The sequence below is a fragment of the Gymnodraco acuticeps genome, unplaced genomic scaffold (assembly GCF_902827175.1).
Source record: "Gymnodraco acuticeps unplaced genomic scaffold, fGymAcu1.1, whole genome shotgun sequence".
Lineage (NCBI taxonomy): Eukaryota > Metazoa > Chordata > Actinopteri > Perciformes > Bathydraconidae > Gymnodraco > Gymnodraco acuticeps.
Genome location: NW_022992040.1, coordinates 732,177 through 748,019, shown reverse-complemented (window position 1 = coordinate 748,019; position 15,843 = coordinate 732,177). Strand labels below are relative to the sequence as shown.

The 15,843-nt window shown below is 41.0% G+C and overlaps 2 protein-coding genes across 5 annotated transcripts; one reads left to right on the top strand and one right to left on the bottom strand.

Annotated features, from left to right (window-relative positions):
- Positions 1-103: 103 nt before the first annotated feature.
- Positions 104-2,621, bottom strand: msx3 (muscle segment homeobox 3). Its single transcript, XM_034201739.1, has 2 exons — positions 2,081-2,621; positions 104-1,650 (listed from the first exon to the last, which is right to left on the bottom strand). The coding sequence occupies exons 1-2, from the start codon at positions 2,427-2,429 to the stop codon at positions 1,247-1,249; spliced, it is 753 nt and encodes a 250-aa protein (XP_034057630.1). The 5' UTR covers positions 2,430-2,621; the 3' UTR covers positions 104-1,246.
- An 11,347-nt stretch (positions 2,622-13,968) lies between these two features.
- Positions 13,969-15,376, top strand: zgc:113227 (uncharacterized protein LOC541506 homolog). Of its 4 annotated transcripts, XR_004567617.1 has the most exons (3): positions 13,973-14,150; positions 14,297-14,572; positions 15,055-15,072. XR_004567617.1 is itself a non-coding variant. In XM_034201810.1 (2 exons), the coding sequence occupies exons 1-2, from the start codon at positions 14,082-14,084 to the stop codon at positions 15,341-15,343; spliced, it is 1,014 nt and encodes a 337-aa protein (XP_034057701.1). In that variant the 5' UTR covers positions 13,969-14,081; the 3' UTR covers positions 15,344-15,376. The 4 variants fall into 4 exon arrangements, 2 of the variants coding, with proteins under 2 accessions (XP_034057701.1, XP_034057700.1); XR_004567618.1 differs by having other exon boundaries at positions 13,969-14,150; positions 14,416-15,376; XM_034201810.1 differs by having other exon boundaries at positions 13,969-14,150; positions 14,399-15,376.
- Positions 15,377-15,843: the final 467 nt, after the last annotated feature.

The following is a 15,843-nucleotide window of genomic DNA, read 5'->3' as shown; positions in this document are numbered from 1 at the left end:
TGATGTGTATATAATATATATTCATTCAGGTGATAAGCAGCGCTGCAATGCTTAAATGACAAATTATATGGACAAATTGCAAGAGAAAAAATTACAGATGGCAGAATTTACATAAAAGATTTTAATAATTGTACAAAACATCTCTTTACCCATCAGATATAAAATACACTGTATATTCATTTAGCATTTTTGAATGTTTGCAAAAATAGCTGATGACTTTTATTTACATTTTAGTAATGAAACAGGACTTTTAAGAGCTCTTTGAACACCTGTGCAAAAAAGTTTTCCTTTTGAGGTACTGTAAATACAATTAAATAACATTAATTAACAGATTAATTTTATAGCTGATTTATATTTTTGAAACAGAAAAGTGTTAAGAACTTAGAAACTAACGGGAATTATGTTGTTTAATACATTCTCGTTGAAAGCTCTCATGGTTCAAATGAAAAAAAAAGAATCTAGTAATGCCAAAGATAAACATATTTTTAAATAAGGAAAAGGTTCTTTCTAAACTTTTGACTTCATTACAAAAGTGATGAAAAGGCACTAAGGAGCACTCCAGGGGGGTTTCATGGGTCTCATTATTGATTATATGGATGTTCTTTTAGAATAATGTTCTTTAATTTGTTTTCTTAATTTCTTCTTTATATTCTCTGGTCGTATGTTAACGTACAATCAAAGGCCTCGGGAATGTAGGTAAAAAGTGCTTTAAAAAAGCAATTATTGCTTAAAACCACAAAACTTCAGGGTTTTAAATAATCGTGTAATCTCTTTAAAATTACTGACTTAAATATTTACGGAGTAGAAAACCTTAAAATATATGAAGTTTGAATATGGAACCCGAACAATAAACTCAGTGAGTCTGCGTTATAACATAAAAGATAATACCGAATGCACTGCAAATAAAAATGTTAACACATGCTTAATTGTTGACAGAAAAGTAATTTAGCCTATTATAAAGATGTGTTTTAAAAATGCCAATGGAGTGAAAATATCCCACTTATTTCCGTTTCACGTGTTTCTAAGGCCTACATGAAGGACTAGTGGCCGAGATTGTTCTACCAGTATTTTTGTGTACAAAAAAATATTACATTTTTCCTTATAACGAAAATATCATATGCTTGTTCGAATATAGGATTCACGACAGGTTGACTCATGGTGGATTTTTTGCAGTGTTGGTCATTTGCTGTATCAAGGCGTTTTTTATAGAAGCTTTCCACACGATGCAGTTCAAAGTTAGTGAGGGTTAAGACAAGTAGTACATCCCATATGGTCCACCGAATAGTCCCGGGACGGGGAAGGCCGGCCGGGGTCCGGTCAGAGCCCCGTAGAGGGACGGAGCACCCATAGGGCCCAGGGGGAAGGGGAAGCTGAAGGCCGGCAGCAGCGGCTTCGCGACCAGCTTGAATTTATCCAGGTCGGCCTCCTGCAGCCTCTTGGCCTTGGCCCTGCGGTTCTGAAACCAGATCTTGACCTGGGTCTCTGTGAGGCTGAGGGAGCAGGAGAACTCCGCTCTTTCTGCGATGGACAGGTACTGTTTCTGACGGAACTTCCTCTCCAGAGACAGCAGCTGAGAGGTTGTGAAGGGAGTTCTGGGTTTCCTGTTGTTCTTGTGTTTACGTAGATTGCACGATGAGGGGCTGGGAAGTCCTGAAAGTGTGGATATAGAGAGTCAGATTATTGCAAATAAAAATAAATGATCGATATGACTTAAAAGTGACTTTATAACTTTACTTCATGCATGGGTACAAGTCAAGCCATTTCATTCACAGAATATTTAGGCTGCAGAAGCTGTTATTTGAAGCCTTTTAAATGCAATAGTATTTCCATCACCTTTAGTTATAGAGAAATATAGATTATGAAGTGGCTTTTTACATTGAGTTTTCTCATCAGTGCACTATTGTAAAAAGACATTGGTTATGGATTAATTTGTATAGATCAACATTCACTGTCGTATTTCGTGCAAGGTTAGTGATAAAGGATATCCATATAGGCCAATTAAAGAAATATTTTTGACCGTTTCAACGTTGAAAGATATTTGTTTCTCATATTTTAGAAAACAAGTGTATCCTACACTCACTTGGAGGGGATGCGTAAGGAGTCTGCAACCAGGGGCTCGTTTCCTTGTCGCTGAGGTCCACAGCCTCGGGTTTGGAGCGGTACAGTCCGCTGGGTGACGCACACTCGGTCTCCTCTGCTGGACCATGTTTAGGGGAGTGGAGTCTCCTGTCCGGCGTCCTGTCTGATATGAGGGACTCCACACTGAAAGGCAGATCTAAGCTTTTTGTTTTACACCTTCTGACAGATGACAGGTCCAGCTCGTCGGCTCCTGTGCCTCCAGCGGCTCGGTCCTCCGGTGAGGTCTCCCCCAGAGCAGCCGAGGGCGGTGATCCCTGCTCAGGATTCATTACGCACGACTGAGGTGCCATACAACCAAATATCCTGCCGCTCGCCCCGTTGCTGTTTTTCTTTTTGCGTTTTCACTCCCACAAATCTGTTATTTCCCAGGTGGCTCCAATGTTGCGCAGCAGCGTTAAACTTCAGCTTTTACGCACGGACTTGTCTCTCCTTCAGTGAGTGAAGTGCCATGAGTTTGCACTCTCATCTTTCCGCCTGCCTATCAGTCTGTCCATGTTCCCACGTGACGCAGCTAAAACTGTTTCTGATAGGTCAGGCTTGTAATGACAGTGTTGTGGTCCACTTCTTGTGCCTGTGCATGGTGCCTTTACAGATGTAAACCTCTGATCAGGGGCGGGGCGCATAATTATGACTCCCTCCCATTTTTTGCTGTTGTCCCCCCTCAGCTACATCAGCTCCCTCTCTGATGCTCTGGCATAATTTAATGTAACTTTGAAGATAACATCATATTTACATGTATTTGCACATATATCTTTGCTAGCTTCCAGTATTGCCTGAAACATTTTGTTAAATATTGACAAGATATTAAGGCAAAGATATGTTGATACGTGTTAACAGCTTGTTCCACTGCCCCCGAAGGGCCAAATAAATAAAATAATGAAAACAGTTACAAAATAGAGACACAAAGAGTCAGTTGCAAAAAAGGTTAATGTTATTAAATGTTTTGTTATGAGACCAAAAGTGCTTTAACTTGTTGTAGGACCCTGTCTGAAAGGTTGGATTTACATGTTACAACACTTTATCACGGTGTTTCATTAAAACAGTAAGACAATCCGGGCTTTAATTCACCGGATTTTGAATATACTCTTCAGAGTTACTGTCACTATAAATAACATATCATGTGGTCTGTAATCAAATTATCTATGGCTGTGTATTGCCCATACTTCATCCTATTGTGTTCATTGTCTCTAACCCTTTTGTGAGACAGTAAAACCCCAACTAATGTTGCAGAGGCCCATTGAAGAGGCCCTTCCAAATTGGCCTTGTTTTGCAGCTCTTCAAATCAAGTCAAATTATTTTCAGTGAAACCCAATATGTGAGAGTTTCTTTTCTCTTATGGGAACTGTTGTTGGGCCTGCAGCAGCACACTGACTGACTGTCTGTAGACAATTGGTTAAATGGAGTTAACTGTTTCTCTCCCTGAGGTACATTTCTGCTTTGATCCTGCTGCGACTGGCGACTGGCGCCTGTCTGCTCTCTCTCCCCCTCTCCCTCACTGTGTGACAGTGATAGATCGCTGGGTAACCATACAAGCTTTCAATGACTGTAATTTAGTGCCCAACAACATTACATTCTCCTCTACTTACTGAGAATATTACCACTCTCACTATTCTCCTGTTTGAAAAGGGATGTAAGGCGGTGTGTTCCTTTTCAATTGTTTTATAATGAACGAGTAAATTAGATATCCTTCTTCTCTCTGAGTAGCATGCACATGCAAGAAGAGTACAATGAGTATTTTGGTTTAAGAACCTATTTATTCACTGTATAGTGCATTAGCTGCGCTACAACTTTTTGTAATGGAGTATCTCTTTGTCTATGTCTCGCAGACAGCGAGACATAGACAAAGAGAAAAAAAAGTACTGCACAGACAGTGCAGTACTTTTTTATTACAAATCAACAAAATATATATATATTTCAAAAATCGAAAGACAGTTTATCCTGAAAATGTTGTGCCTCACTGAAAAAGTGAAAATGTTGACCTGTTGCTGGTGCTCGTTTAGGGATACAAAAATATATTGTCACATATTTTGACAGGAGGCCAAGGGCCAACTAATAAAAAACAACATGAATTTTGGGGGTAAGCCTGTCACTTTATTTACATTTTAAGTTGAACAAAAATCCCATTGTGAATTAGAAAGTGTTCAGGGACACCCCCAACAGCACACTAATTCAGTGGGTTAGTATTAAGGATTCATCCTCATTCAGCATGAGTCTGTGTACAATTGTATTACAATCCATCCAAAAGTTCAATCTTAAAAATCGGGGGAGCGTCAGACCAATGTCCTCATATTAAAAGCTAAAAAAGACCAGTGTTAAACAACAATAGTAATATTGAAATGTAAAAAAAAGATAGATGGATACATTTGATAAAGTCTGCCTCACGACTTCAACTATCTCTCTCTCTCTCTCTCTCTCTCTCTCTCTCTCTCTCTCTCTCTCTTCCTCTCTCTCTCTCTCTTCTCTCTCCTCTCTCTCTCTCTCGCTCTCTCTCGCTCCTTCTCTCTCTCTCTCGCTCTCTCGTTCTCTCGCTCTCTCCTCTCTCGTCGATCTCTCGATGAGCTCGCTCATCGTCGTCTCATCTCTCTCTCATTCTCTCATCTCTCTCTCTCTCTCTCTCTCTCTCTCTCTCTCTTGCCCACTCTCAAAAGTGGAGAACTGTTTAAGGAAGGTAATTTGTGGTTTCCAAAAGAGTTTCTTTCAAACCAAACATGTTGAAGCAGGCTTTATATATTTCAGTTTTTTTAATCTTTCTCTTTGATGAGAGCTGGCAGGGTTTACAGCAATCCTAAGCAAACTTTGGGAGGGGGGCTGGAGTCATGTGGGATAAACATTTATGAAACACACAGCGGGGAACTTTGCGGTGAAAGTGTATCGTCTTCAAAGAGAAGGGAGGCCTACTCGGGAAGCATAACAGAAACATTATCCTGTGTCTGAGTGGACCTGCCAACATTAGAATGTTCAAATGTCAATGGATCACAAACTTTTCCTTTTCATGACATTTCCAATAAATCACACTTTCTAAGAATTCTCTTTATCTTCACAGACCAAATGAAGGGTTTATTTCCATACGCACAAGTATTACCATTCTGTCCATTATGACCAAGTCAGCTTTGCTTGTGTCCTTAAATCGGTTTCTCGTCTTGAATTACCAGTAACAGTAAGTCTCAAATCGAAATGTAAATCACCAAAAACATTTATTTACATTTTGAAGCTGTCCACATCCTCTTTTTAATACAAAGCTGGATTTCAATCATATTCAAATTGGGTCTCCCAAGAATCAAATGTAGTTTATACCATTACAACATTATTGAGGAAAACAACTTTTTATATACTTAAAATAAACTTTAATTTGCTGGCATCTTATGATGATGTGGCAGAATCAAGAGGTCGCAGTGAAGAAAATGAAGAGAGCGCAGACCAGGCCTTTTCTATAAGCAAAAATAATAACGTCTTTAACCGCAACTATAGGCTAATTCAGATCTGCTCCAAATTGGTTCTTCATTCTCTCTTTCTCCAAGTTGCATGAACATGGGCCATTGGTTTTTAATACTGCTGAAAAACAAATTTTTAGCTCAAAATTCCCTAGCAAAATAAGCATTTGTTTGTTATGACATGACAACCAAGTATAAAAAACACTTCTGAAGAAGAAACTGTTACAAACACAATAATCGTATGAATTGCAGTGGCAGTCACTCTTGGAAGGAAATCATGTTTGTACAACATATTTTTTGTTTAAATTAAGGCTATTGAAACTCAGAATACAGATGTTCTTTAGCCATTACCTTGAAAACTAGCATTAGCTGAGGTTGTCTGCTTGAAGCTTTCGTTGTGAGGATGATAGGTCAGTAATTTTCTCCTTTCGGAGGACATGCAGGAGAGCAGATGATGCTTAAAACCTTTGTAATTGTGTGATGGGTTGTTGATTGGTCAAGTGCTTTTCATTTATCCTCTATATGTTAGCATGACTTGGCTGCCAGCGTTGACAGGCAAGCGGCGAGCGGGTTATTATGCCTCTGTGTGTTTTGTATGTAGGATATTGGATTTGGTGACAGGAAGGCGCGTTCCACATGGCGTCTGACAGAGTAGAGCATAGTGTTTGGCTGATGGCGACTCGGCAGTGAGTCCTGCACACAGTGCCAGGTGCTAACAGGTGAACACAGAGATATTGTGGCTGTATTGTCGCGGTTTGGTTACGGGAGGGGGGACAAAGGGAACCGGACACCCTCTCTGGACCTGGAGCGAGCCAGGGGTTGGGGTGAGCTCTGTGACAGTGCTGACAGTAGGGTGGAACTCAGATAGAAGCCTGCACTCTGCGATGATAACAACTCTGATGATGATGTTAGAGAATGACCCACAGAGGATAGGGATGTCAAATTATCATATGCTCTTTATTGTCTCGCCATGATAGCAGATGTAGGCGTCTTTAGTATGAGAGTGATAACAGCTGAGGAGCAGAGGACATCACAGAGAAACCTGACACATGCACACACAAAACACACACACACAAAACACACACACACACACACACAATGAGGCACAGCAAACCCATGCAGTGTCTGAGTCTTGAAATATAGAGAAGCTAAACTGTAAACCAAACAAGTCTCTGAGTGTAACAAGAGCAGCATTCCTGTGGGTCACAGCGGGACAGCGGGGCCTTGCAGTATTAGTAGCTATTCTGTTGTCAAATTATGGAGAATGTTACCACAACCTATAATAATGTATCTTCTACACCCATTCTGTTTCTTTTCTGTTCAAATTCCTATATCAATAAGGAATTACAAATGTCTGTGTCACAGAGTCAGTTCCTCAATGAATTGCAGAGGTCAGAGCAAAGCACACTGGGAGACGGGACTCAACACAGTTTGGTGTTGGCTCACTGGGAGCTGAGAAAGGAGCACAGATCTGATTCAAGCTGTTTGTGACAGCTGTTGCCGATTGACTCTTTGCAAATTAGGTTAAACATTTCCCGACAATATTACAATTGACTTCTCTGAAACCACCCAAATGATGGCAGCTGCACTGCAACATGCTGTGACAATTTAAACTGCGACAAATCACAGAGCAGCACCTGTTAGGAAATGACTGGGCCACTGAGACACTTAATTATATCTAGCAAACCTAAGACCAGGGTAGGTGGAACATTGTGCATAATATTCTTCCTTTATTCATTCAGGGTGGCATTAAAAAAGTCTTAAAAAGTCTTAAATCTAACATGGCTTAAGCTGTAAAACCCCAACTTTGACTTTGAATGAAAATGGGTAATCAGTGCAAATTACCTTATGTCTTGAGAATGACTTATCTCCCTCTAAAACAGTTTCAGATTTCTTTGACATGTTTCCTCGAAGCTTGTGACTCACGCTGACTTCAAAAGATGTTCTAGGCAAGTCGATGATGCCAATAAATCATAGTAAATAATTACCCCCGAGGCTCTAATAATGTTGATCACAGAGGACCCAAAAGTGGAACAAATTAGGGTCACATGATTTGCTTAGGGGCATATTGTGCTGGCTCTCGATGGTGGGAATAGCCCTTTGCTTTCGCCTACAGATTTCTCAGGCCATCAAACGCATACCTCCTTACTTTAGGCAAAGGATATGCTTTAGTTGTCTTGTTCATCTCACATGTGAATACAGATTGTACATTAAAAAGTGTTGTTTTATTAAAATATATTTAGGGTTTCCATGAGAATGTGAATGTGTGCCTGTGATCTCAGCCCAGTGACAACCTGAACAAATACGCTGAGTTGATTCTTCGGAGATTACAATAGATTCCACGTCGTCTCATGAACCTCTGAAAGAGATGGGAGGGCACAGCAGAGGCCCCTGAATAAACAACCATTAAATTCTCCCTGCGCCTGTATCTGGAGAAGCTTCAAACCGGGGGGCCGTGCTTTTAAACTAACTAAAACCACAACGAAACGGAGCTGAATGTAGGGAAAAAGAGTTTGAAGCCCGTTTTACCTTTACTGCTTAATCTTTTTTATATTGGAGGCTTGGGAAAAGAGGCGGATTAGATGACAGCGGGATAAAGCGAGGAAGATGGGTGTAGAGAAAGAAGAGGGGGATGAAGGAGAAGATGAAAGCTTTGTTGTGCTGATGCTTAATGAGCTGGAAAACACAATTGAACTTCTCTGACTGTGGAAATTGCTGTGAGGGCATCGTAAATTAGCGCCAGTGTGGGAGCTAGCCTGCTGACAGAAAAGGGGCTTTGTGCGGTAAAGACTTCTTCACAGGATTGCAGCCACTGAGATCCTCACAGTGGTGTCATGGCTTGATCTGTTGCAAGACAAGGAGTTTGGCGGTTACTCTTAAACATGGGCGTGGAAATGGTTGGATAGCATTTGTGTGTACTTATTTGCAGATGTGCTTCACTGTTGAACTGTTAACCACAAAAAAAACTTTTACCTTAATTCCCTCCGTCCTCCTGACTTAAGGCTTTTTATAATTTGCATCCCATATGTTCTCTGGGTGCTGCTACCTGTGGATTCATATACTATAAAAAGCCAGTTAAAAAACAGACAGCTGAAGATACAACGTTGTGAGCGAGGATGGGTTTTTGATATTTAGTGAACTCCAGTCCAAAGGGTGACTCTTCATTCTGGCTTTGCAGGCTTGGCACATGCCTTCTGTTACTAAGTGGCTTCATATTGAAAGACTCTGTGGCTGCTATTCTCCGTCCCACTGGGTGCCAGCCTCTCTGCCCTGGCAGCTGCTGGGCTGCAGAATAGACCCATAGTTACCCCTCTGCAGGTGAGCTGCACAGCCAAAACAGGGCCCCTCAAAGGCCCTTTCAGAGCCTCAATAGGAAACTGACTTGGGGAGAGAGGAACAGCCTCACAATGGCCGGCTTCTCTGGACACAGAGAAGATGGAGATGAGCTATTGGGGCGCTGCTTTAGTGCTGCTTATAGCCATGTCAAGCAGAGGTGATGAGAGAAGAGAGGAGAGGATGAGTTCTCCCTGTTAAGTCTCTGCAGACGTAGCTCTTGATGTCCTGTCATCCTGCATCTCTGATGGTAATACTGCACCTTTGAAACCTATTACAAACTAAATGTTTTTTCCGTGTCCTGGGCCGACGAGGGTGACAGTCAGCTGCTATCCACTTCTCCCATCCCGACCACTGGAACTCCCTTCATCCTGGCAAAACTCTTCCCATGCCAGCAGGAAGAATGCACCTCCCTCTGCTGACTCTCACCTCCTTGTCATACTTTGTAACTTGTATTAGCCATAGCTTTAACTGACATATGAGGAGTTGGCAACGGAGAGACTGGGCGAGGGAGGGGAGGGAGAAAGGCGCAAATAAAGGAAAGAAAAAAATTGTTAGTCCTTCTCTTTGTGGATAATTGCAGCATGACCACATCCTGTCCCACTAGAAAAAAAGAAAAAGAATCCATGTGACAACTATAATCCCTAAATTAAAATGATGACTGCGTGCTAATTCACTACTATGGTTTATGGTCTTACTAACCACATTCAGAGTGAAGACTTTTCATGGTTACTTTCACCCAGCAGTCCATACATTTACTTTCTGATTTGGTCACATATCGCTCCTCATGCAAACTATAGCTGAAATATCTAAACGTTTAGCAAAATGGTCCAATGGGCTTAATTATATAGCTTCTTATCAAACACTGTTTTTAGAATGAGGAGCAACATCTGAGTAACCAAAGGGAGGGGGGGTTATTTGTTAGTTTGAATTCCTTTGGATTACATTTTTTGTGACCCTCAGCATGAAATCAGAATACTTTAACCTATGTAGTTCTTCTGAAACGTGTACTATTATGCTTTGGTAAAACACTATAACCCCTTAATCTTATGAGCATTAGATTACATGTTTAGCATTGTTTATAATTAATTTAGTCAAAGACTCCTTTCAAAAAGAAATGTTGCCCATATTTTCTGCCCCTTCTCCATGCTCCAGAAATATTTCTGCAGCATATGCTTTCTTATTGTTTACATTCACGTGAGATTTCAAACACACAGTCCTTTGAGAGATTATGGAGCCTTTAGCTGTCTAATATAATTAAGTTGGGTAAAGAGATGCTATCAGTCTCATTCTTCCTTCTCCTCCTCTAATCAGTTCCACTCTGTTATTGCTGGCCCAGGGCTATTTACCTCTTTGCTAAACTGCTTTCACAAGCATGACACTAAAGCCTGCAGAAATGTCTATTAGACCCACAGTCTCTGCATTGCTGACCTTACGGCGGTGGTTGCCATCATTAAGGAATCAATGCTCACTGATCTGACGTTTCTCACACCTCCTTGAACTCTTTCCTCTGAAGTTATTCAACCACTTTTGAAAGGTTAAGTAGTGGCTGCAGCCCTGCAGGACATTGAATTCCAGGACAGAATTTCCTTATAACTTATGAGGACAGACATGTCCATGAATGCACCACACTTCATGTACCATTTGCTCTGAGGTTTTGAGAAGAAAGAAGCATTTCCTGCAGTCAGGCCAGCTGGGAGTGATTTAGCTACATTAGATTATCCCGTTCTGGCAAGCGGCTTTCCTCCGGGATAAATTCATAGGGCTATGTAAACCAACAATGTAATAGTAACCCTCTTTAGTGAGTCTCATCTTGTGTTGGCTTGTTTGGAGAGGACACAGTGGGCATCATTATTGTGTTTGTTTAATTTTCATAGATCGCTGTGACTTTTGAGTTAAACCTCTCTCTGTATCTTTGTTTGTGTTAATTTTTCCTGAAGTACAGTACATGCAGTACAGTACATACTTCAGTTTGGTGCCTTCCACTTTTTTGCTCTTATGAATGCTAAAGAAGCTCCTGCTGTGTGCCTTTAGGCCCCTATAGCATGTCTGTAACTCTCTGTACCTCCCAGCTCTATGTCTGAGCACTTAATCCATAGCTTTTTCTACTTCATCACTTCTCATTATGATGAAGATTCTTAATATTACTTTCTGCATTTATGACTTTCGAGTGAATCAAAGCCCAACGATTCTAAGCTTCTCCTTCTGAACCTGCTGCTGAAAAAAAAAGTTATATATGAAACATCCCTGACATTATGGTAGAATGTGTATTTCTTCAAGTTATGCCTTGTCACAATGCACTATACTGTAAAAAAAACATTAAATAGACAACTTGGCATCTAATTAAACAGTGATCAGAGCAATTTGTCAGTAATTATGTAAAGCAAATTGAGCTCAGACAGACATTTCAAATCAGATATCCCTTTCAACAAATGTGTGATTTTTATTAGCAGTAATAGGATGTAGGTTGAATACATGTTACCTAATATTCTTTACAGTTTAACCTCCACATTGTTATTCTCATAATCAGATCACACAGAAGAACTATAAACAGTGTGTCGTCTTATCTGGCTTCTGCTTTTACATCTTAACTTCTGCTCCAGTTCTATCACTGAACTTGTTGTTATCCATGTTCTGTAAGTCCAACAGCAATAACCTTATCCCTGGAGACATATGTAACCATGGGACACTGGTGCTTATTTAATACTTTGAGCTGATACTGCCACTTTATTCTCAGTTTTGACAGAAAAGCAATAAGCAATGAATTCAAGAGACTTATTTTTAGATCTGTCCTGTAAGGCAAAGTAGATACAGCAGTGAGTAAGTGGCAGTAAGTCATCACATATCAGTGATGGTGAGCACTTTCCCTTTCATGCTGTGTCTGTTGTCTGCGTTGGGCAGGTATGTAATTATGATTTGAAAAGGTTGGAGCCAGGCTTTCCGCAGGGCACAGCGTGGGAACCGAGGGGGGGGGGGAGCAGAGCGTCGGCATGGCAGCTACAATCTATAGAGATAGACATCTAGGCACGGTCATCTTCATCTTATGAAAGTCTGGTAGTCTATTCAAAGATCTGACTCACATCCTGTGACTGTGCCAAGGATAGCGGTGGCAGGAAATCTGATCTGCATTGAATGTAATGAGCAACTTTTCAATCTCACTTGAATATACATGTAGGGTCTTACACAGTAGCAGCTAGTTGATGAACAATGCATTGTTTCTAACGATACTCCTTAAATCAGATACAAGGAGGCTATTTATACTACTATTATAGCATTACATGTAGTCTATTCAATATAAATATCTTATATAATAGCAATAATCTTTCTTTAACATTTGAACTTTAAGTGGCAGCAGAACATAGTTTGGAAAATGTACATAATTTCCCTGCAATTCAGATAACATCATCTTGTTCAACAACATTGATTTTCATTACACAATATAAAACAATCTTCCTGTAAGTCTTTTAATGAAAGCAGCAGTTGAAGCAGTGCAACAATTAGTTGTGGATAAATGAGGAAGACTAAGGATTAAGTAATTATGTTTTATTGTGTCAGGGTCTGACAATCTTTGCCACCAGGGAGCCTGTAATTTTCTTTGACTGTGTAACAAAGAAACCATTGGTATTTCAACTTTGATTATGCACAGGCCATAAATCACTGAGATACAAATAACTTTTATTCATCTTTACATATTCTCATATGCTGAGTTTGTTATGTTTTAAGATTATGAACCTCGAAATATGAGAGTTCTGTCACATCGTATCTGTCTTTATTGTGAAAAAGGAGAGGAGAGACTAAAACGTTTCAACTGCACAGAGCGTCCACATGTTTCTTTAATAAGGATGAAAGCGTGGCGCTCTTGTAACCAGATCTCTCTGTAGCGGGCAGCTTCCCATCTAGGAACAGCAGGATCCTCTTTTAACCCAGGAGCATCAGGACAGATGGGACTGTGACACACACACACACACACACACACACACACACACACACACACACACACACACACACACACACACACACACACACACACACACACACACACACACACACACACACACACACACACACACACACACACACACACACACACACACACACACACACACACACACACACACACACACACACACACACACACACAGAGCGTGACCAACATGAGAGGAATTTAGTGATCTTACAGAAGAATGTGTTGTGAATATCAGGGGAAGGGTCAGCAGTTAAGAACATCTGTAACACCTGTACTCTAGGACAGTGTTTCACAGGATGCGCTCCCCGCTGAGTGCATCGAGCTGGCGGCTCTGATGAATTCTGTGGTGCTGGGGGTCAGAGGTCAGAGGTTAGGGGTACTCCAGCTGGCATCCAGGGCCGCAGTGGACTCCAGTGAGGAGGCATTCAGTGGCCAGAGCAGGAGGGGAGAGGGGAGGCTGAGGGGGAGAGGAGGCCAACGTTGTTTCTCTTCATGTCTTGTTTGATGTACTCCACCCCTCAAGGCCTTCCTTTGCCCTTCTGGCATAAACCACTATTCTCAGATGTTAGAAAAGCACCAAAAAAACCACATAGCATTAGAAACTACCTCTGTATAGCTTTAGGTAAAATGGCTTTAATCAATATTTTAAAGGTCACCTATTATGCAAAGTCCGTATTTTATACATCAACACCTCTATTTAAAGAGATTCTGAAAGTTTCTGGAAAAAAGATTTGCTCACTTTTTGTCCTGATCCATTTATATAAAAACCTGTCTGAAAATGAGCTGATCAGATTTTGGCCACTTTATGATGTCATAACGATGTTTTAGCTTGTGTAACCATTAGCCAATCACCAACCAAGGTAACCCCCCCCCCTCCTTATCACCTGAATCTCCTCCTAGAGCACCATTGTGTTTTTTTTAACCAAATATCTCTCATACCTCATTCACACCAACGCAACTCCAGTTCAAGCTCCGTGCTAGAGCTTTTCAGGTTCAGAACCGGTTCTTCGGTTTAGCGGAAGCTCTTTTCACACCGCCCAGAGTCCGACTGGTGCTGCGTCATTGCGTCATCGTTTGCGTCATGACGTAACCGTTTGCGTGCCTGCTTCATAAAGCCAAACCGCGCGGAAAACCCTCACAGCTGACACCGACAACAATGGCCGATTGTGTTGAAGCGCTACTCGTTTTACTACCAACTTTACAGTCGTTACATGCTAAATTCAAAACTGCTTTACAATCCTAAACATCAACGACGATTCAGATTCCGTAGGAGAAAGAAGGTAAATATACGTCTTATTCGATGTTAGAGTTAGCTGTTGTTAGCCTCTGCATGCGCCAAGCTCAAACTACCCAGCTTTGCTAAATTAATTACTATGGTATAACATTAAAATTATGGTAAAACATATTTCCACAGATCATGTTGAAGCTGGCGGAAAGGCGGATGTCGCGTGTTATTTGGACACAGCCCAGATCTTCCGACTGGTGGAACACCATTGTTCCAGACTTCTCCCCTCTGCAATTCATGCAGAATTTCCGCGTGTCCAGGCAGTCCTTTGACTACATCTGCAACCAGGTCAGCGGCGTTATGGGGAGAAGAGACACAAATTACCGTCTGTGTATACCCAATAAAAAACGGGTTGCAATTGCCCTCTGGAAGCTGGCCACCGGAGGTGAATACAGGACCATCAGCCATTTTTTCGGGGTAGGCCAAAGCACCGTTTGCCTCTGTGTTCAGGATTTCTGCAGGGCAACCATGGAAGTGCTGCTTCCACTACATATCACATTTCCTGATGTGGAGAAGTTGGTGGAAATGGCCACTTTTTTCAACAGACGTTGGAGAGCACCACAGTGTGTTGGTGCAATAGATGGAAGCCACATCCCTATTTTAGCACCCCGAGATTATCCCAAGGACTATTATAACAGAAAAGGATGGCATTCTGTTGTTCTACAGGCTGTTGTTGATGACAGGGGGATGTTCTGTGATGTGTGTGTTGGCGACCCAGGTAGTGTACATGATGCTAGAGTGCTAAAACAATCTAATCTTTGGGTGGCTATCAGTGATGGAGTGTTGCTAGGCCAAAACAAAATGACCATCTCTGGCTGTGATGTGGGACATTACCTGATTGGTGACCCAGCCTATCCAATGCAAAGATGGCTAATGAAACCATTTTCGGACATTTACAGACTGAGCAGTGCACGGTCGGTTGTTGAGATGGCGTTTGGAAGGCTAAAAGGAAGATGGAGGTGCCTCCTAAAAAGGAACAACTGCGAGCTGGAGCTCAGCAAAATAATGACAGTGACTTGCTGTGTACTACACAACATATGTGAGGAACATAGCGACAACTTCACTGACGATTGCCATGAACTTGTGTACGGCCAACCCGCTTTACACCCCTTACCAGATAATGGTAGACAAGAAGGAGCTGATGTTAGATCCGCATTGATGAACTATTTCAACATGGGGGACCACTAATATTACTGCAGTTAAACCTGATCTATTTTGTATCATGCCTCATTTTTTTGTACAATAAAATCACTGGATCAGACTTGAAGTGTGTTTATTTTGTATACAAATCACAGCATCTAGATACAAACAGGTATGAACTATATTCTTATAAAAAAAGTGCATACCTAAACGGTTTAGACTATATTCTTAACTCAAATACACAGTGGGCCAAAATAAAAATAAATGGGTAGTAGTCGAGGGCCGGACTGGTTCAATGTTTATTGCAAAATGTATTGAAATGAACTTATTGCACATATTAAACCTGGAACTAACAAAGCTTAAATTGTTGCCTATAAAAAGATTACACATTAAATCAGTTGCATTCCTTTCTTATGGCTCTATCTGCAGCTTTTCCAGTCATTTCTGTGGTTTAGACTATATTGTAAAATCAAATGAAAAAAAACTATAAAAAGCACATCGAGTTATGAATACAATTGAAACTGGACAAAAGAACTACAAATAATATA